We start from the raw sequence: 21,967 nt of genomic DNA, 5'->3' as shown, positions 1-21,967 counted from the left end.
AGTGTATTGGAATTGAAAGTTGAGATCTGAAATTTAAATTTAAACTTTCAAAATCTCAAATATTATATCATTTAAGGTGAATTATCAACAAAAATCTGATTTTATTGTGATTAAAATCAATATTGCTATTGACATTGAGGATACCCTGGACCAACTCATTTGCCAAAAATGAATAAAATTTGACTTCCAACCATGTTTAGATCTATATAACTTGGAGTAAGTGTCGTTATGAGGATAGATTAAATGGATGACTGAGATTAAATAACATTAGGTTCACTTGCACCTTGATGCTCTGAAAAACTTTCGCTTATACATCTTTGATCTTCAGTCTTGTTTGCTTTTTTTTTTCTTCTTGTTTTTTTCTTGTGTTTATGTGTGTGCATAATAGATTGATTGATGAAAAGTAAAAGGCCGTTATGTATATTGTGAAACGTTATTGTATTAGAAGGAGTTAAGTACTGATATAATTTATTATGAAATAAAAGCTTATTTATAACTCCATTTATTGCGATTGTGGTTAATAATGTGATCATAAATTACGTTTCACCAAAATTTCTATAAATAGTGATTGTTGTTGTGTATACTACGTATCATAGAAAAATAAGCACAAGAAGATAGATTGCATTGTCTAGCAAATAAGCCATGGAGTCAAGGGTATATGGTTTCCTCATAGCGCTATTCTTGGTTTTCTCGATGTCAAAATTGATTCGTTTTGGTGATGCACAAGAGTGCTTATGTTCCCCAGATTGTCTCAAGACGTACGATACTGACTTGAAATGCAACAGAGGATTTTGGGGTTTTAAAGATGTGAAAGCTAGCGAGTACTGTAAGTCAGAGTGCAATAAAAGAGGTCATGAATTCAGCTCTTGCAACCAATATGTGTCTTGGTTTGGACGAAACGGTGATGGGAGGTGTCAATGCTCGGACCGATGCACTCCTTGGTAATCCATATATATGGTCAAATTTATTGTCGTTAATAATAATACAAATAAAGAAATATTTCCATGTTTAAAAAAAAAATTGTATGACTACATTTTCAGTCGGCATGATTTTCGACAAATACTAGACAATGAATGGAAAATATAATACTTTATGGCTCCACATAAGCATTATTTTTTTGGTATGTCACTAAATGCATAAAGCAATAGAAGCTAGTATTGCACTATTTGTTAAATGGTGCTCGTTAGAAGCATAGATCATAGACAGTCGAAATAAAAAATAAAAAATATCGCTTGGCAATTCATAGAGTAACGATGATATATGCGTATGATCCTAAAAAACCATATTCTGGCATCCAAGTGTTCAACTTCCTTTCTGTAGCTGAAGAGAAGTTTGAAAAATGTGAAGTTATCGCTTACTTTTAAACGCATAACTCGTGTAGGACCGTTCAGAACTCGTGTAGAATACCATGTTGCTCATTGAGAGACATAAAGAGAGTTTTTGTTTTATGCCAACAACTATATATTGTCGTTACAACGAATTTACCAGTGAACTGTAACATGTTGGTCATTGAGAATAATCAAATTCCCGAGTTATTTTGGAGGTCAAATGTTCAAGCAAATGCAAGACTACCCATTTGATTATCACTTTCAGTGTTTATCAACCAGATTATTCATCATTCCAAATTGCAAATCACTGAAAGTATAATTCACCATAAAACTTTATAATCAAAGCCAAAGGCATTGATACAATTCCAGTTATCAGGGCGGGTCATTGTTTAACATAGCCATAGTTTCCTAGAAAACGAAGGAAAGGAAGAAAGACCAGAAACAACCACAAGTGAAGGCATGTCCTTTATCTGCAAACCTGGGTAGTTTGATACAACCTTAACTAACTGGATACAGTTTAAAGCTTTCGAAATCTACTGCTATTCCTACAAAACAAACCCATCAACGGGTCATCTTGAAGTTTCTTCATCATTACTGTACAATTGAGAGTTCTGGAAGATGTAGCAGTCAACTGTGTTGATTAGGGCAAAACCTGACAGAAAAAAACAAGCAGGAATGCCCTACGTATTGATAGAAGGGCCTTGTCCGCCTGTTACACTAGGCGCTACGAGTCACTCTGACATGATATCCCCTGAATCAGCAAGCACCTGAGCTTCCATGTCATCTACTGAATACTTTTTGGAGTAGTCCAGTACAGAGTCACCTGAGAGGATTTAGTACAGAGTCACCATCAGATCCATGGATGTGTATCTAAAAACCGAATTTGAGGAAACAAGTTCGGATAAAGATATATTACTGTTTGCAGAGTCAATGGAGGACCGATTTAGTGATGTACTCCTCTTTAAACCTGTACACGAATCAAAATAAAGAGTGAGATGTTACAGGGATTGGAAGGACAAATAAAAGGGAAGCTTGACAAATCGCAATAGTGGTGCTCATCATATGAAAATTTAGGAATATGTTCCATCAAGACAATCAAAGGGAAAAAGAAGTCGAGAAAATTATACTTTGGACATCATACCTTTGACAGCCTCAAAATTTTTGTATGTATAGCCAACAAAGCTAAGATCCTTAGGAGTCAACAACATCTGCAAATCAAGATATAGGACAAGATCAATAAACTGCTAAGGCAAAACTAAGATTAAATTGAAGCTGACTGAGGTTACAAACATAACACTACTGTAATATAAGAGGGAATGCTCTTTTTCCCACACTTGTCCTTTCTCTCGAATGTACCTTGTCAGGCGTCTTTTATGACAAATTCCAGCCTCATGTAGATAGAATTAAAATCATTCACTAGTGTCTGAATTATTTTGGCTGTGAAATTTTACCTTTCTCATAATTCCAGATCCAATTCTTCCAGACGCTGGTGCATCTACCTATAACACAATAAGAATTTTCATTTCAAGTACTGTAATTTTTTTTGTCACAATGTTAAACAGAGGGAACGATATCTGCTAAAATCCAACAATTTGAAGGGGAGAAAAGAAATAGCATAGAGGTCACAGAGCACTGTGGAAGCCTAAAATTCAAGGATAGAAATTATTCAAATGCACTCCTAGTCACATTTGCAAATTTCTAAGCTTCTCGAGCCCACAGGTCATAAATATTGAACTTGTGAACAAACCAACATGCAGGAAGACATGAACATGCAAGACCTCACCTCATCATATTTCATAAAATTTTGAGTATCGAGTTCCCCATTGACCTCCGGTTTAAATGCTGCCTCCATTTCATAAAGTCTGTCCCACTGAACATCTCTGAACCAAGGATGAGCCTGATCAAAATTTAAAATGAAATTATTGATCAAGAAAATCATGCAACAGCTTAAGGTAATTGAAAGAAGAACGAGGGAGACAAAATACCTTAATTTGGTCTGCTGTACGAAGCCTATGTTCAACATCACACAGAAACCTACTAATCAGATCCTTTGCTTCAGGTGTCAACCTTGCCTCCACAGGAAATTTCAAGTGATTTTTCCAATGCACAATCTACAGATCAAATACGTCAAGTAACACATAAGAATTTATATTTAAGTTTACAATAAATCTTTACTAAGACTTAAGATATAACCATGGCCTAAGCACATCATAACAGAATTGTTAGACTCTGCAAACTTTACTATTTCAAATACAGTTTACTTACCATGAACACCATCATGAAAGAAGATTAACCAAAAGCCAAAAGTTTTAATCAAAACATAAACTCGTTACTAACCTTTCTGCATGTTGTTACCGGATCGTCAGAGTAAAACGGGGGATAACCAACAAGCATCTCATACATTATTGCACCCAGTGACCACCTACCATCAAGATAGTTAATATCATAGAATGCATGATTGATGTTATCACACTATTTTAGATACTACAACAAATCTAATGAGAATCCAAAGATCTTCACTTATAAACACAATTATAAATTCAATGTTCTTTTTTCACATTTGAGTAAGAAAGCCAAATAAGGAACAGATAATTTAATTATATGAAGTTACCAATCACACTCCATGCCATATCCTTTCTTCAATAATACTTCTGGAGCAATGTAATCCGGTGTGCCAACTGTTGAATATGCCTATCATTCAAAATAAAGTGGTATGAGTACGATGGGAAAACAATATTTCTAACATATCGTACCTCTGAAATTGTCATATGAAATTGACACAGGGAGATGATTAGTTACATATGAAATTCCTTTTCAGACTATCAATTCTCTCTAACTATGTCATATTTCATATAGAAATATCAAACATCGGTTGGTTGCACTTAATAATATAAAGCAGTATGAGAAGAACCTTTTCCCTACCAGTGTTCTCCTGTTTATCTGCCAATGCTGAAGTTGCTCAAGTGGGCTTTTCCAGCGCCTCCCATTTTTGGTCTCTGGGGATGATTCATCGATATCCATTGTCTCATGCAAGTTTTCATCATCGAGCACTTCATGTTCATTTATGGAAGATAAATTTGAGCAGTCAAGAGGCTTGCACAGACCAAAATCAGAGAGCTTCATGTGACCATTTTGGTCTAACAGAAGATTGTCTGGTTTTATATCTCTGAAAACAAAACAAATTTAAGAATTACATAAAGTTACGTTGATGCATGATAAGTGCAGCTGCAGATAAGTTTTGTCCTTGTATGTTGGCAAGTATGTAAATAATAGGGAAAAACCAACCTGTGAATATAGTTATGCTTATGAATAGATTCTATTGCCAAAACACTTTGAGCAATATAAAATCTGGAAACAGTTTCAGTCAAAGTCTCCTCTCTTATGAGCAAAGTCATCATGTCTCCACCAGGTAGATATTCCATAATTAGATACAAGTATTCAGAGTCTTGAAATGAATAGTAGAGTTTCACAATGCAGTGACTGGCAACTTCTGCAAGCAAATTCCTTTCGGCTCTGACATGTTCGACCTACATTAGAGATAGGAGAAGAATGAATGCATCTTTCCACAAAGACAACATTGATGAAATAATATCCTACTAAATGACATGGACATTTGAGACGGAGCAAAGGGATTGTTATTGTTGCTAGTTCAGCTAATATGGAAGCTGACATAATTCCAGAATATAACATGTATTCATCTTCTCCATTTAGATAGCAGAAAAAGAAAAATGAAACTGACAAATAAAAACTTCATATACACCAGAAGTACCAGGAAAAACACATATTAAACAGTAATTAATAGATCAAACTATATTAAATCTGTTTCTTTATCAAGTGGATCAGTTGTATTAAGCAAAACAGGCAAATCCTAAGTATTTGTGCTGCATAATTCACTTAGACTCAACGTATCATGTAAAAATTATTATTTTTTAAATAAGGAGAGAACACTTTACTAGCTGACATAATTTCACAAGAGTACATGTAAGTGATATAACTATCTGAGACATTACGAAAAACCGAAAGAGATGGTTAGTGCACCATAGACCAGGTTAACTGATCATGCACCATGCATTAAGGATGATCAGACAGGTCAACAATTTACGTAAATGGTTGTGAGAAAAGTTTTGCATGTTACCCATTATTAACAGCCATTAAATGATAGCTGTCTAAGTAACTGTAAAAAATATCGCGTAGATGGAATACAGAACCTATAATATTCGTCATATGATTTTGCATTTAAAAATAAAAATAAGTCGAATGTTCTCACCGAAGTTGTGTGAAAAGCCACTTAATAGAGACCTTAAACAGGATGGAAATTTAAGTAACTGTGATAGAAGTTAATAATTCTTCATCTTAAAGGTATCAGAAGCTAAAGTTTAACTATGTATTTAATCGCTATACATCATTACCTGTCCCCTGCTGAGCATTTCTGACTTCTTCAACTTTTTCATGGCAAAAATGGTGCCAGATATCTTCTCGCGACACAATCTGACCTGTAATATTATTATAATAGATTTCTTATTATAATGAAGTTCCAAACATGAGCTAAATGAATATACAGAACAATGACATAGAAAAATGAAAACGAACGACCATCATATCGATTCTTTTCTTAGAATTCTACAAGACTTGTAACAATAAGCAACACACAGCAAGCTGAAATAAGCTTATGCTGACTTTCTCTACATATTAAATTTCTTAAGAGGGATGCAGCAAATAAATTGTTATCAACAGAGGATAAGAACATGTAAAGGGAGAAGAGAAAAGATTAAACCAAGCATCTATACATGTTGCCAAAACATAACTCTAACCTCTCCAAAGGCACCTCTCCCAATTATGGTGAGAAGGTCGAAGTCCTCAACACAAATCTTGTGCCTCTTAAGACGCATATATTCAGTCTCTTTGCGTTCCAGATCCTTCAATAGATTGATCTGTTCCTCCTCTGGTACACGTTCAGAAGCCAACTTCTTTTCCAGCACCGAGCGTCTGAATATGGTAAAATCATGAGAGGGAGATATCTAGATCAAACACTGAACAGGATCTTTGTCGTCTAATCATTGCTAATATCACTTCAGCAATGTGTAAGAATGTGACAAATACTGCAGGTATATACATTTTTTTACAAGAAACATAAATTCTTTTTTTCTTTTCTAGAATGAAACAAACAGAACCTAGTGGCAGGGATGAGAAAAGCACGAATCAGAAACAATCCAGATGCACAAATTTCCATGTGAAAATGCCCACAAATGTCCAAAAACGATATAAAGTAAGCCTCATTTTTATATTACCAGCCAAGACCTATCTAACACGTTTTTGTTCTCTTATTGCAAAAGTGAAGCAGCAAAGGGACTCAAACCGCACAATCAAAGATACGCTTAATAACTTTCTCAATTTGTCCAATGCTGCATCTCATTAATTACTTCAAAATCTTATTTTGCAATACATGCTTTAGAGCCTTATAACCAATAGTGTGCAGTTCTTTGCAAATCTTACTCAGTATCCAATGCTTGATATTCCTTAACAGTATGTTCATTGCGACATGCCACAGAATCCAAATAATACTTTCAGTTCATGCAAGCATACACATTACGCAAAACACCAAAAACCAAACGAAACTTGAGAAACTACATTGCCCTCTTGTCCTCCAGATACGCACTTCCCTCCCTTGTACCTCACTAACCAAGAACACACCCTCATTTCTAAACAACAAAATCAAGCCGCTCCGAAACCGCATTCAAAACCAACCAGGCAAACCAATATCATTCAATTACGACGGATCATCAGAAGAACATAGAGATGAATTAGATGATTTCAACCAGTAAACAGAAGAATAACGAGGAGGAGGAGGTGATTGAAAGGACCTGAGCTTACGATCCTGGATGTGCTTCATCTGAGCCTTGAAGTGGCTCTCTATGAACTGCTTGGCCGCAGCCACCCTCTCCAGGGTCAAGCTCGACCCGACCTCACCACCACCACCGTCGTCTCCCGCCCCGGCCCCACCTTTGGGCCTCGCCTTGCCTCGCTGGTGGTCCTCCTCCATTCCCTCCCACTCGTTCTGCTTCTCCATCTCTCTCTCTCTCCTCTTCTCTTTCTCTCTCTAAATTTTTGGTGATTGTGACGAGTGACAACTCCCCACCCCTCCAAAAACAGCCTTCTTTTTATTTATTTTTTTTTTCCTCTCGTTCTGTATTGTCTACCCGACGCGTGGCGGTGTCTGATTGGATGCTGAGCTGTGCTCCGAAAATTGGCTTTTGTCGGGGAGCACATAGCATCCTCTGGACTCTGGAGGTAAATATATGGGATTTTGTTTTAAAAGGTAAAATTTCATGGGTTAATTTGGAAGTTATTATTTGATTTTTTTTTCTATTATTGTGAGCAACATAAAAGCAATCTAGGGTGGATGTTTTCAAATTTGAAAATGCAAAATGATTATCAAATATGTGTTGGGACAGGTGGGTAATTTACTGATTGACGATCATTTAATAATTCATGTTGAAAAAATAAATACTTTTTATTACATCAAACTTAAATTATTGTAACAACCGAAAACCAGAGAACAAATAATTGTGCATAAACATTTGAAACTAAGTATGATAAGGTGGACAACTTAATAGTGTTTATGGCAGTGATCATGGCAACTGAGTTTCATTGGTCGGGTTCATGATCGGAAACATACTTGGCTTAAAAAGAAACTCGTGTCCACTTCTCAATTTTCTCCGCTCTACAGCGCCTTCACAGCTGCATGTGACATAGAATAATTGTGTGCATTGGATTCACTCAAGCAATTTCATTGTTCACATACTTCTCGATGAGGAACCCAAGTGGCTAATGTATTGGCCAACTTTGGTAGGTTACTTTTGGTTTTGTTCAACTCCAAATTTCATCTACTTTTACTTCAATTGTACGTACTATAATTGTTGTAACATACAATACTCGCTATGATTCGTTTTATTGTATAAATTAGATGGATATATGAACAAATCAATATTGTTCACTTTTATACATCTCATTAATAATGTTCATGTAACTTTCCCCATCTAGTCACGTCCTCCCATTCTTCACCCTTTCTTCTCTAGCTAGCTCATGCTAGAGCATCTCTTGAACAGTCTTCTTTGCCATCTTATTACTTCTTAGAACTACTATATTGACCTATTTAAACATTTAAATTAAAAAGTTATTTTTGATTCTCAAACAAAACAAAAAATCCAAGTGTACGGACAAGGACTTGCATGTGACCCATAAATAACAACTTGGCTCGTATTGGTTGGAGACATTTTGACGATGCCCAGAAGTTGATTGATGGAATCCATGGATGTTGTACTTGTATGAACAATCGTCACCAGTGACACCATCACACAAACTGCTTTCAGAAACTAATTTGGAGATTAGATACACATACAATGACACTTTGGTGCCAAAGGTGACAAAGCTTAACATGCAAATATTACTTAGTTGGATCTACTCAGTGGTATTAATTAGAAGACACATTGTTGTTTACGGTGAGTGATATTAGAAAAGAAAGACACGTAATTGTATATAGTGAGTGGTAGTATAAAAGAAAGACACGTAGTTGTATATAACCGACGGTATTATGAAAAAAGATTAATAGAAAGCATAATTACTTTGTCCTTAATATAAGTAAACAGCTAACGCTCGTTTGTATCATGATTCATGAGTAATGAAAAAGTTAGACGAGATAAAAAAATGATTTATTATACGATTAAATAAATAGAAATATAATTTTATCTAGCTATCGATATTCAGAAGAAGATAAAATTCTCTTCAATAAGTAGCATTGAAGAAACGAGATACATATAAGATACGAACTCCAATGGGGTGTTGAGGAAAAATCCTTGATATGTTGAAACACATAATTTCAACAAATAGCTTCAATAAATAGCTTCAATGAAACTTATGATACCAAGAAGCATCACTGTCAAACTCAGAAGAGATGCCAAAGAAGGGTTTGTTGAGGTCAATGATCAGAGGAGACCAGTGTGCTAATCTGAAGCAAACAATTCAAAGGTCATTTTCATATTGATGGAGGTGCCAAAAAGATAAGGCTAAACGCGTTTCAATCCCCAGAAAGAAAAGTTTGACACAATCTGATAACAAAATGGCTTTCTGTAATGTTGAAAAATGGGGTCTCTGATGTTGCCATCACAAATTCTGTCAAACATGGTACCACCGGCTGGTGCCTACTTCGAACTTCCATTGCTTTGAGAAAGATTCGTTCCGAATTAAATAGTCGTTAGATTAGTCATTGTTTGCGATTAAAAACCCGGATGGTTATGGTTGACACTTGACACTTGACAATGATATCAGAAATTGAAATTCTCAAATCTCAACCGGTTATAGTCACTCATAGTCAGTTACCAGAAAATCAGATATAAAAAATGAGCTATTATATCACAGGGACTAGAAAATAGTCCGTTCTAAAACATCCAAGCGAAAGTATACCATCTTCTATACCAAACCAGCTAACTCTACACATGACTAAAGCTGACATAACAATGTAACAGAACCAAAAAGACTAATGAAACCCGGTGCCTGCAAGGCCATGGTGAAGCAAGTTATGAGCAATGTGATCCCTAGCTTGAACTGCAACAGCGGACCTCAAACCATTCTCAGAAACCATCTCATCATCGAAAAGATCGTATTTGAGCTCGGCATCGAGCTCATCGTTCCTCATTGTGCAAATGTTGTGGAGAACACAGCAAGCCCCAAGCACCACAGGCAGGTCCTGCAGCTTCACCTCAGTCCTCTTTTGTAAACAAGACCACCTCCCTTTGAGCCTAGCAAATGCATCTTTAGCAACTCCTTGAATGTCCCCAATCTTCTCATTGAAAGCGTGCTGCGTCCATGTCAAATTCTGATGGGTGTAAGGAACCAAAACCCAGTCCATGAGTGGATGACCCTTGTTTCCGACGACCCAAACGTCCTTCAATTGGCCGGAGCTGCCTCTTTTGTAGAGAGCTGAATTCTCTAACACCTTGTCATCCGGCATAGAACCAGGCCAGCCTACGCAAATGTCGGTGAACATGCCTTTTGGATCAACCACACCCTGAACTGTTATGGAGTAGGAAGTCTTCTGGTTGCGCTCTGTGTGACGCTTGTTGAAGTAAGCTGCCACACTCGCTTTGGGTGCTATGATCGGGACATGGGTAGTGTACATTGAACCTGAAACATTAGGGATGCCAGATACAGATTCGAACTCGGTTTTGATTCCCTGCAATGTGAGCTCGTCAGGCCAGTGGAGATACTTCTCCATTAGAACAGTCTTGATAGCCGAGCAGACTTCAAGCACGAGCTTATGGCAGGTGGAAATGCCGAGACCGAAACGCTTCGAAACCAGCCGCAGCGGCTCCCCGGTGGCCAGCCTCCATATGCAGACGGCCACGCGCTGCCGCACCGGAATCGCGTCCCTCAGCATTGTGTTCTTCTTGGTCACGGCAGAGTCGAGCTCCTCGCAAATCACGTCGAATGTGGCCTTGCTCATCCTGAACGCCTTCCGGAACTCGTCCTCGGAAACATTTGGGCTGTTGTAATGGTCCCACCAGTCTTTCGACCTGTCTTTTACCCACAGCCTCCGGTGCGGTCCCGTCACCGCAGCGGAGGCTGCTGCACCAACCTCCGCGGTGGCCGCGCCACTGCTACTGGAGTCTGCCGCGGAAGCAGCCGCGACAAAAGCAGCGCTGCGGCTCCTTTTGCCGTGGGATTGCTCCAAGTTGGTGAGTTGGGTACTGCTCTCTTGAAAATCAGAGTAGTATTGGCTCATGACTTCCGATTTCTTCTTGTAATTCGCTTCAAAAATCTCTTTTTGCTGCTGGGACTGCGCAAAGTAAAGCTCTTGCTCCTGCTTCTCCTCCTCGTCTAGCAACATCAACGATGTAAGGATGTCAGTTAAAGGAATCTTATTCTTCATTTCTTCCTCGGCGCTGCCATTGTTGTTATCCTCTTCCACGATCTTCTTCCTTTTCTTCGACCCAGTAACGGGGTTATTAGTCCCATCATTCGTCCCGAAGTCCTGCATCTCGGGATACAAGCTGAAGAAGTTCAAGTACTCTTCTTGATTGAGAAATGTGAAAGGGGTGACTTCCATGAGCGAATCAGAGGAAGGTAGAAGAAGAAGAAGGAAGAAACTGGGTCTGTTGTTGGGTGTGAAACTGTTTGAGGAAATGATGTGAATGAATTGAAATGGTGAGAGTGTGAAGAAGGGAGGTGGACTCGGGTGTGTATATATACGGGTCGCTGGAGAAGCGTGTCAGCAGTGTGAACGCGGCGAGCTACGGCTTATGACGGTGACTTGACTTTGTTTGGATTTTAGAGAGGAGGGGAGCTTTTACGCGGTTGTCTATGGGGATCTGGGTTCTTTTTTTGTTTTTGGGTTTTGATGGTTTTGTTAAAAACGTTGGGAAAAAAGGAGGAAGAAGGGTGAGAAGTTTCGTGTTGGGGGAGGAAGGAGATTCTGTCAATTAATATACCCTTTTGCTTCTTGCGCTAAAACTACTTTTGTTTGGTTAAGAATATCTGATAAGCTTCCCGTCCTAGATTTCACTATTTACTATTTACTTTGTCAAAAGTAAAGCTGCATTGTATCTGTTTAGATGGTAGATTTGGGAAAAAAAAAAGTTTGTGATTGAAAAGATTGATATATGTCGGGATATGCAATCGTTTTACAAACTAAACATAAAATAGTTAAATTGCTCTTCTCGTGAACGACAAACGAGTCTTGATCGAGACGTTAAGATGTATGTCGAAACATAAATGTAATCATTTGTATTCAAATCATATTTAATAACGGTGTTGTTCAGATTAATAACGGTAGTCATTTGTGATTGCTTCGTTGTTTACAGTATAGACTATATATAAAGTAACTGTTGTTTTTGATACTAATAAGACAAATATGACGACTGTTGCCAAGTTTTCGGGTCTGAATATATGTTGATCGTTCGAGTTTGTAACATTTCAAATTTTATAATTCATTTTATATTTACCATTTGTTGTTATGAGTTGCTTTAATTTTATTTTTAACGTGTAACTATTTAGTACAGCTTTTTTGTTATGATAGAAATTAACTGTGGGCATTATCTATGTTCTTTCACACCATTGTATTCAAGATGTAGTTTAAAATGTTTTAGTTAGTTTTTCTGAGAGAAAAAGATAAAAGAGAGTTGAAATGATGAGCGAGAATCCGTCCAGAGTGATTTTTATTATAAAGTTTGATTCTCCACCTAATGTGTCAGGGAAAAGAATTTTGATTGTTCCTAAGTTAACAACTTTTATCATGAGGTCAAGAAGTTTTGATTCTTCTTAAGTTATCATTGTGATGAAATAATTTCTATGTGATTTTTGCTGAAATATACCATTTTAAGTTAATAACGTTTACCTCAATTTAGCATCAATGGATTCCGTCACATTTATTTATTGACGTCATAGAAAGGAAACATTCCCATTTGTATCATCCGCGTTGAACAATTGATTATGGTCAACATAAATTAGCATATTACAAGTAGTGTTAGATTATTCAATACCCATCAACAAATACGATCAAGACTAGCTGTAGTACATACACCGTGAGTCATATAACAATTCTTTGACATTTCATTATAAGTTAAATACATCCCGATCACAACCTTATGTAACATATTATGCTCGGTGTGAAAACTCAATAAAATTTAGAAAAGAATGACTCAAATAGTCATCCATTTTGAAATTTTTAGTCGTCTCGTGTGCTTTTAGTGTAAACTTAGACATGTCAACGGACTTTTACAAGCCCTCGTTTTCCTTTTGATTTATTTACTAATGTTGTTTTTCTTTGATGGGTCAAAACTAATGTAATACATTTAAGAGAGATACAACCTACAATCGAAGCCAATGGTTTTTATAGTTAAGTTATTCAGTCCTTCACATTTATAACTTAGCTTATCAGTATTTCATAAACTCGTATGATACTTTAGTATGATCTAAAAAATAATGAACCTGTAATCTCATCTCAAAAACGAACCTGTAATCTCATCTCAAAAACGAAAAGAAAGCAATTTTGAGTAACTTACGACAAACAAAATATTATCGAATCCTCTATTTACATATCTTCTATCTTCTGGCCTGTTGCAGATTCACCAAGAAAAATAGAGAAGCTTTCATTTTGGTCAACCAAAGAACAAGACACGAATGGCTCAAGATTTTCGTTTATTTCGTGAAGTTATTTTGGTCACTATAGTCAGTATAGTGAGTGGTGCGTAGTGAACCAGATAGACCAGAACCCAGATGAGCAGCTGCTCTTTCATGGCTTCCCTTCTCAGCCCAACCCCAACCATTACACTCCAACACCACCAGGTAACTCTTATCATTCCTTTTCTACTAATAAAGATTGCATCTTTAATCTCCTTGTATTCTTTTCGAGTTGACTATTGATTCTAACATGTTTCTTCAATTTCTTGGCAGAAAGATCATATCAGGTTCAGCACAAACCCATCATCCAGAATTCCCGAGAGAAATTTTGGACGACATGGGCTTTGTTTTGTGACAAAAGCTAAGATCGAAGGAGATGTACTTGAGAAACAGTCAGTTAGTGCTGAAGACAAGAAGGGTGATTCTTCTTTTTCTTTATCACTTAGTTTGGTTCCTAAGGATATTTTTGGGGTTTGTTATCTACTTGTATATGCATTTCTGTTCTCAGTGGGTTGAACTCTTACATGTTCATTTGTTGATACTGTTCTAGATTATGGACTAGTTAGTCTCCACCATGTTGGAATCTTGTGTGAGAACTTGGAGAGGTCACTCGACTTTTATCAGAACATTCTTGGTATGTTATGTGTTTTTTTTTTTTTCCTTTAGCTCCTTTTATGCATCATCATGTACTTTGTTGTTAACTTAGTTAATGAAAGATTGAAATATCCCCAATAGGTCTTGAAATAAATGAGGCTAGGCCAGATGACAAACTCCCCTATAGAGGGGCTTGGTTATGGGTGGGTTCTGAGATGATTCACCTTATGGAGCTTCCCAACCCTGACCCTCTAACTGGAAGACCTGAGCATGGAGGCCGTGATAGGCACACTTGTGTCGAGATTCGGGATGTGTCTAAGCTGAAAGCAATCCTTGATGAAGCTGGCAAGCATTTCTTTCCTCATCTGAATTTCATTTCATATGTGAATGATTTTGAAAGGAATGTTGATAAAGGAATGTTGATGGCTTACTTTGCATTATCTTTACTGCAGGTATTCCATACACGCTTAGTAAGTCTGGGAGGCCAGCGATTTTCTTCCGAGATCCAGATGAAAATGCTCTTGAATTTGCACAGTTCTGATGGCTGACATGTTGCAGGCACAGGCACCCATAGTGTTGCATTGTGATATTGATAATGCCTTCAGGGGTGCCATTATGTTCAGGCAATGATAGAGATTATAGAATTTGTACAGATGATTATGCTTTGTAACGATGACCATCTTATATAGGCCAAATGGTGTACTTAGCTATACTAAGTGACTATCTTATATAGGCTAAATGCCTTCAGGGGTGCCATATAATATGTGAGCCGATGGGGCTTTATAGATTTCCTTGATGTCAGTTCAGAATGATGATCGGAATATAGTGCGTACATGGTTAAGTCACAAATCTTGAAAATGTGTTATAATACAATATTGCATTATGAGTAAACATTGTTCTGTGGAACAGTTCCTTCCTCTAATTTTGTTTATCCAATATTACATCTGAGAATTGTTTGTAAGCTGAACCCTGATTCTAATATATACTTCTTTTGATCTGTGAGAATCCGAACTTTGAATGCTCATTTTCGTATGAGCATCCAAGCTAAGAGTATAATACGAATTGAATCCTGATATGTAGTTTCTGCTTTGGAAAGCTTGCAAGAACTGATGAGTAAAATCATCTATTCACTCATGCGTGACCTCCATTCCTGTATAGCTGAACGCAATGTATGGTTAGGAGTCAGCTCAGAATGTTGAAGTCTAAGCCTTGTCACTGGGGATACATTGTGTTTGTCAAGCCATGCTTTGATTGCTCTGTACTCGTACGTAAAGCCATCGGCAGAAATGTGTGGGTCATCCATAATTTCCTACATCAACCACAAGATGCATCAAGATTCAAGACGAGTAAGATATGTATGCATGCTAAAATTCAGAGAGATAAAATCTAGAGTTCTTTAGTATTTTGTTCTACAACTAAACTACACTTTACCTGAAGTATTGGACAATAGTAGTGGCTTGGTGCATCAGTATGGTTTCTGTCAATCTTAGAATTAGAATCTGCAATATTGGCGAGTCTTTTGAGAACTGGCAGAACTTCAGTTTCAAGATCCGGTCTATCCCTGCATCTAAGCTTTGAACACATTAATGCTAGTCGAGCCAACTCCTCTGCTTCATTTACTGGCCAATCTGAGACCGTCTTATCCAAGATGTCAGCAAAAGAACCATTCGCAATTGCATTTTCCACAATGTATATAAGCCTATTTGGATGCCGTGCTGTCAATACTTGGAGGATAATGACCCCAAAAGCGAACAAATCTGATTTGGGTCTAATTGTGCCAGTTCTCTGATACTCTGGATCCATGTAAAAGAGTGTACCAGCAATAATTGATTCTCTGTACTCTGTTATGTTGTCAGGCACAATGTCTGTGATGAGTTTAGCCAGCCCAACGTCCCCAATTTTGCTCAAGTAGTTTCTGTCTAGTAAGATATTACCGGGTTTTAGATCTCGATGCACAATAGGGTCTGTCTTTGAGTTGTGTAAGAATGCAAGCCCACATGCTACTTCAAAAATTATCCTGAACCTAATAGTCCAAGGAAGAGATGGTTTTCCATTCCTCCGGTGGGAGATATAATCTTCCAAGCTCCCATTTTCCAGGTATTCATAGACCAGGCAACCGATCTCTGGACATGCTCCAAGAAGCAAAACTATGTTAGGATGGTGTAGCTGACTAAGAATTTCAACCTGCACAAATTGGCAAGAGAACATTAGGGACCATTTATGTCACGAAAACATCAACTTGATTCATCTCAGGAGACACTTGGCATCAACTATTCACTGTTTATAAGAAATGACGTATTATCACAACAATTTTTGTGAATAAATCAAATACCAAGAGTCAAGAACTAATTAACGACCAACAAGAAAAGAGCCACAATAGTAAACCACTGCAGTCAAACGGTTTCAGTATTACTAACTTAGTTTAAACCATACAGACCTCTTTCAGAAACTCCTCTTTTTTCTCGACTGCATCAGCACGAAGAACCTTCACAGCTACCGGGGTTTGATCAAGACTGCACTTGTAAACTTTCCCATACCCCCCTTCACCAATCACATTAGTCTCTGAGAAGAAGTTTGTTGCTATCTCTATTTCCTTCCTAGTGTATCTCCTGTACCTACTGTCACTTGAGAAGAGTGCATCAACAAATTCCTTTTTCCCTGTCGACTCTTTCAGGGCATTTAATTCAGCAACTTGCCTCTCATAAGCCTCTTTAGTGAGCTGAACTTTTGCCTCCTCAATCTCTTTCCTAGCCTTCAAATGCTTTGCTGCCTCTTCAGCAGCAATTTTTCTCAAAGTTTCCTCATTTTCAAGAGCAGCATCCACTCTCCTTGCTTCTTCAAGGCATTCAGAAGAAAGTAGTTGGACCTGCGAAGTTGACCATCAACACCGACGTACGTCAATAAAAGAACTTTATGCCACTGTGCTCGGCCTGTCCCAGATCATATTGGTTTCCATATATTGCAGGCACGTTAAACTCATGTTTTTTTCAAATCTAACAAGATCTTAGTACAAAGCCATTACTAATGCAGTGTTATTTTTATTTTTTTCGTGAAACGGGTGAAGATCATGTTGGCAATATCTAATAATAGTTGTCCCCTCACCTTGCTTTGGGCGTGTACCAGCTCTTCACAAGCTCGTTTGTACATGCCAAGAGTATTTTGCAATTCAGCACGCAACTGTTCCACTTCAATCTGCACATATGACAGCAAAATAATAGTCCATATCAAAACCAATCAAACCACTGCCTCGGGATGATAGTTGTATCTGATCAATACTAAAAGAGAACACAGCTATTAGTACAAACGGTTAGCATTATTCACCCGCTCAATGTTTGAAGAAATTGGGGAACTTCCACGATAGAAAGAATTAAACTCAAGGTTCTCTTCTAAGTTCTGATGACTCCTTTCCTGATCCACACTAGCATTTGCTGGAAATTCCATACGTGTAAAAGCTTCAGAACTTAGATAACTAAGGTCTGACATTGACGGGGCTCCATAAGCTTCATAAACTGTGGACTCTCGGTAGGAAGAACGACTTCCAGTTATCCGCTCATTAACTTCTCCGGAACCTCCCCTATCTTCTCCTCCATTACACATCCCGTTAGCAGTACTAGACTCTAAACATGAGAAGAAAAATTAAGTCCATTACCAACACTATCAACTATCAACAACAAAACAAACACTTAGCATAACCTACCACAAACAGATGAGGGACTTGCTGATTTTGTGATAACTCTTTGTTTTGAAACGACATGAATATCACAACTCTCGGGAGCACATTTCATAACAACTGTCGGTACGTCTGGTCCCTTCAGTTTCCTAAACAAGTCATCGACATAAACTTAGCCTCAAATCTAGTACAGATGCCAAAATGCCAAATTTGTACACATGTAGTTAAAAACCCTTCAAAATCATGACCTCCAAAGCACATTATCCTATATGAGTTCATTGTTCAAAACATAATAAGTAACTTCTTCATAGAAAAACCAACAGAAAAGTCGTACCAATTAGTAATGACAATGCTTCAGCACTATACCTGGTTATGTAATTAGAACTGCTAGACCCCAAAACCAAACAATTGATATCAGACTGAGATATAAAGCTTAGAATCCCATTTGCAGGAGCCTCATCCTCCAATACCAATGTCTCCACCTACAAAAGTTACTGCTTATTATTACCACACCACCACAGTAAAATTTAAACACAACCTAGCTTAGAAGACAAAACTCACCTTGTTTGACTTGCATAGCTTCTTAAACGGAGTAAAAGCCTCCTCGTACTTGTCCTTCATGTCCTTCACATACGTCGCCACCACGCCATCGTCCAGCTCCGCCACCGGGATGCGATCTCCTGCTGCACAAGACCACAGTAACGCAACCAATAAGCAACTCACAAGTGGAGAGCAGAGCATGAATTCAGTGAGGGAGAGAAGGAAAGGTTATTACATGGAGTTGGAATTGAAGTGATTCTGGGCATGACGTGAACCAAGACGAAGCGATCGGCAGTGGGCATGAGATTCTTCACCGCCCATTTCACGGCGCGTCGGCTTCCGTTTCCATCGCCGCCGTTAACGGCCACTGCTACGGACGTCATCGTGGGCTTTTTGTTTTTGTGGAAAACTGATTTTGAGGTTTGGAGTGTTGACTAGTAGATTTTAAGTTTTGGAATGTTGACTTTGATCGTCGCGGTGACTTTTATCCTCTTTAAAAATTTATCAGTAATTTCTAACTAATTATTTTTTAGTACGCAACTACACGGTGTAATTTTAGTCATTTCTCTTAATAGAAATTTATCAGTAGTTTCTAACTATATATTCACTTTTTGTAAGAGGTATTTAGATCAGGGAATGCAGTCCATCAGTAAACCTGTTGTGGCGCCTACCCCCAACCCAAGAACATTATACTAGTTTTTGATAAGGGTATTTTAGATTACAAAAGCAGCTAAAAAATCTAGGAACATTATGAACAAATTATGACATGTATGAACTCAACTAATATATGAGACCAAGCCGATTACCACGTGAGAGCAGTAAAAGCTTGTTGGCCTAAGATTTTTCACTTTATAACCATACAAGCATCCGCAATCAGGCATCAAGATCACCCATACTCTTTTGAAAGCTAACAATTTTAGCCAATGTCATATGAGCCCCGCATGTCCTCGGTACTCAGTAACCTACCAATAGGCGATTTGAGATTGTCAAAGCTTGAATTTGGGTGGAATTTCCTCTCAAGCAAATGCCTTACCAACTTCACCAACTCTCGTTGATGCTTCTGACCACTTGTTAACAAGACTAGAATGACAAGTATCTATGGTAGAAATCAATCTTTCTAAATATAGACACACGCATGCCTAGCATTTTGCTTTGATCATTCACAATAATTTGTGTCAAAAACAATAGGATTAATTAGTCTAATGGTTAATATTTGAATTGAAAAGAAAAACGATGTCTAAACTACAAATTATTGTGATGAATAGTAAATCTCATAAGATTGGTTGAAATTTCGAATAGGTGTTTAAATTTACTCACTTTTTAGAGCAGAAATGAAGCATTATTTTCAAAGGTCTTAGTGCATATGTAAACTAAAAACTTTCATAATGTAGCACATACCAAATTTATGTTAAGGCTTTCAATACTTCTCTCAAATTTTCCAAGAAATATATTTATTGACATCAACAACAATTTCAAACCCTACGTTCATTTCCAAGTTCCAACCCTACGTTCATTTCCAAGTTCCAACACTTCTTGAAGTACACTCCCACCCGAGTACGTTTATCATCAAGACGTTGAAGCTGGCCACGACTCGAGCACCTCATTGAACTCCTCTAGATACTTGTTGTTCAAACTCAAGTTACCAAAAACCTCTCTCATTGCCCAAGCATTTTCCCTCAGCACCTCACCTTCTTCTTCCACCATCACTCTCCGAATCGACTCCGCCACCACTTCACTACTAAACGACCCGTCTCGATCATCCCTCGGTATTTCCAACCCGACCCGCTTCCCATGCATGAGCCTAGCAATCAACCCTTGATCCGCACTCGCCCCGGAAAACAAAACCAACGCCCGACCAAACCCTAGAGCCTCAATAACCGAACTCCAACCGCAATGTGTCAAGAACCCCCCAACTGCGGTGTGAGCCAGAACCCTAAGCTGCGGCGCCCAACCCCTCCACACCAAACCCCTATCCTCGACCCGTTTCTCAAACCCGACCGGAATCATATTCGGAGCTCCAGCTTCTTGACGATGGCCCAACACCCAAATAAAACACAGCCCCGATTTCTCTATCCCACGCGCCAACTCGTGTATGGAGTCTCGACTCAGTGTCACCTCCGTCCCCAGTGCAATGTAAACCACAGACTTCTCTTTCTTGCCATCAAGCCACTCTCTCAAGCTTTGCCACGTGCCATGTTCTGATTCGTCATCAGCACTGTGGTCGGTGTCTGGTAACACCGGCGGCAACATCCCGAGTGGAAGCACCGGTTTGCTGTATAACTTGTTCACCAAACTCAGCGAGTCAGCATCAAACACGGGACAGGTGCGCGTGACCACAAAGTCGCAACCTTCAATTGCGGCAGCGAACCTAACAGAATTCGTCGAGTTCATGTGTTCAAACGTCGTCGCTCACATATATAAGGATAAGTATGTTAAAAGATTTTAATAAATTAAAAATAAAAACTTGCGGAAGCGAACCTTTGGAAATCGGAGACCTCGTCTTCCATGCAGTCCCAGTGAGAGACCATCTCATGGAGCTTAAACACCACGTTGTAGTTAGGGAAGTTGATCCATTTCGGGACGACGGTGAAGTCCTCAGGCCGCTGACGTCCGCCGCTGAGAATCTCGGACGGGGGCCCCGCGAAAGCCATGGTGGTGGCATTGAAGATGGTGAAGAAGACCGAGTTGATCCCGAGCCGAGTCACGACTCGGGGTAGCCAGTGTGACGCGAAATCGTGGACGATCCAGTTGACGTCGCAATGTTCTAGAAACTCCGTGAGAGGAAGCTCCAGCTTGTCGTAGGCTTTTTTGAGGTAGGGGACTTTGTTGATGGGTATGTCGGCGGTAGACTCCGCTGAGTGAGGAAGGCCGTCGACGGCGGGGAGTGGAAGCTCGATGAGATTGATGAGTGGGGACAAGGAGGAGGTTGGGAGGCGATGGAGGTTTTTAGGGGTGGAGATGAAGGATATGCGGTGACCCTTTTGAGCTAGGAAGTTGGAGACTTGGAGAAACGGCATGAGGTGGCCGTAGGCTAGCCATGGGAACACGACGATGTGTAGAGGCTTATTCTGGTTGTGGATATCTTTGGACTTCATCTCCATGGTTACTTGCTCGATCGGTCTACCACCATAGATATAGCGGCAATGGTTATATGCAGGCGTGTAGCAGCTTTTTAGCTCGATCAATAATGTCCTTACAGGACAATAATAAGTTGGATGACTTGGATCCCAAGATGATCGAAGACTGCTAGCTAGGACTGGTCGATCATCAATCATATACTACACTGTGAATGGTAAAAAGATGATCGAAGCTAGGGTCGTGGAGCTGTGGTGGGTTATAGATATATAGTGAGAGAACGAGAGTGACCACAAATTGTTCTCCTTTTTTAGGTGGCCATGCCTTGTTTATCTATATACAATTACACCCATTATATTTGCTCAGTCGAGTTTCCCAGCTAATAAACAAGCATTATCAAACACAAGATACAACTTTGAGGTATTATTTTATAGAAACTGATTATTAGTTTTATTAATAAGCATTGTTTAGACGAGCAGATCGATATAATTCTTGGTGAGATGAGCAGGTTAGGTAATATGTCTACTCAATGAAGACTGATGAGGGCGTTCTGAAGATTAGATAGAGGTGTAAGCAAACTTACATT

At 38.6% G+C, this 21,967-nt stretch overlaps 4 protein-coding genes across 5 annotated transcripts; 1 reads left to right on the top strand and 3 right to left on the bottom strand.

The window, feature by feature from the left end:
• Window positions 1-1,637: 1,637 nt before the first annotated feature.
• On the bottom strand, window positions 1,638-11,532 carry LOC101306371. The gene is made up of 14 exons (XM_004287539.1): window positions 9,964-11,532; window positions 7,190-7,290; window positions 6,140-6,314; window positions 5,738-5,821; window positions 4,614-4,855; window positions 4,251-4,494; window positions 3,940-4,019; window positions 3,666-3,750; window positions 3,314-3,439; window positions 3,112-3,225; window positions 2,780-2,827; window positions 2,470-2,536; window positions 2,245-2,295; window positions 1,638-2,151 (listed from the first exon to the last, which is right to left on the bottom strand). The coding sequence occupies exons 1-14, from the start codon at window positions 11,428-11,430 to the stop codon at window positions 2,060-2,062; spliced, it is 2,976 nt and encodes a 991-aa protein (XP_004287587.1). The 5' UTR covers window positions 11,431-11,532; the 3' UTR covers window positions 1,638-2,059.
• Window positions 11,533-13,443: 1,911 nt separating this feature from the next.
• On the top strand, window positions 13,444-14,963 carry LOC101305877 (uncharacterized protein YaeR-like). Of its 2 annotated transcripts, XM_004287538.1 has the most exons (5): window positions 13,444-13,667; window positions 13,776-13,920; window positions 14,053-14,136; window positions 14,238-14,441; window positions 14,549-14,963. In XM_004287538.1, exons 1-5 carry the CDS (start codon window positions 13,599-13,601, stop codon window positions 14,635-14,637), a joined length of 591 nt encoding a protein of 196 aa, XP_004287586.1. In that variant the 5' UTR covers window positions 13,444-13,598; the 3' UTR covers window positions 14,638-14,963. The 2 variants fall into 2 exon arrangements, with proteins under 2 accessions (XP_004287586.1, XP_004287585.1); XM_004287537.1 differs by having other exon boundaries at window positions 14,238-14,697.
• Window positions 14,949-18,689, bottom strand: LOC101305589 (U-box domain-containing protein 34-like). The gene is made up of 9 exons (XM_004287536.1): window positions 18,542-18,689; window positions 18,328-18,449; window positions 18,133-18,248; window positions 17,794-17,915; window positions 17,418-17,713; window positions 17,199-17,288; window positions 16,534-16,962; window positions 15,528-16,280; window positions 14,949-15,405 (listed from the first exon to the last, which is right to left on the bottom strand). Exons 1-9 carry the CDS (start codon window positions 18,687-18,689, stop codon window positions 15,220-15,222), a joined length of 2,262 nt encoding a protein of 753 aa, XP_004287584.1. The 3' UTR covers window positions 14,949-15,219.
• Window positions 18,690-19,687: 998 nt separating this feature from the next.
• Window positions 19,688-21,618, bottom strand: LOC101305297 (UDP-glycosyltransferase 91C1-like). The gene is made up of 2 exons (XM_004287535.1): window positions 20,785-21,618; window positions 19,688-20,674 (listed from the first exon to the last, which is right to left on the bottom strand). Exons 1-2 carry the CDS (start codon window positions 21,579-21,581, stop codon window positions 19,873-19,875), a joined length of 1,599 nt encoding a protein of 532 aa, XP_004287583.1. The 5' UTR covers window positions 21,582-21,618; the 3' UTR covers window positions 19,688-19,872.
• Between the last annotated feature and the right edge of the window lie 349 nt (window positions 21,619-21,967).

Source organism: Fragaria vesca, linkage group LG1, assembly GCF_000184155.1.
Source record: "Fragaria vesca subsp. vesca linkage group LG1, FraVesHawaii_1.0, whole genome shotgun sequence".
Lineage (NCBI taxonomy): Eukaryota > Viridiplantae > Streptophyta > Magnoliopsida > Rosales > Rosaceae > Fragaria > Fragaria vesca.
Note: the sequence above shows the minus strand (reverse complement) of the source record. Positions and strands in the feature narration are given on the sequence as shown.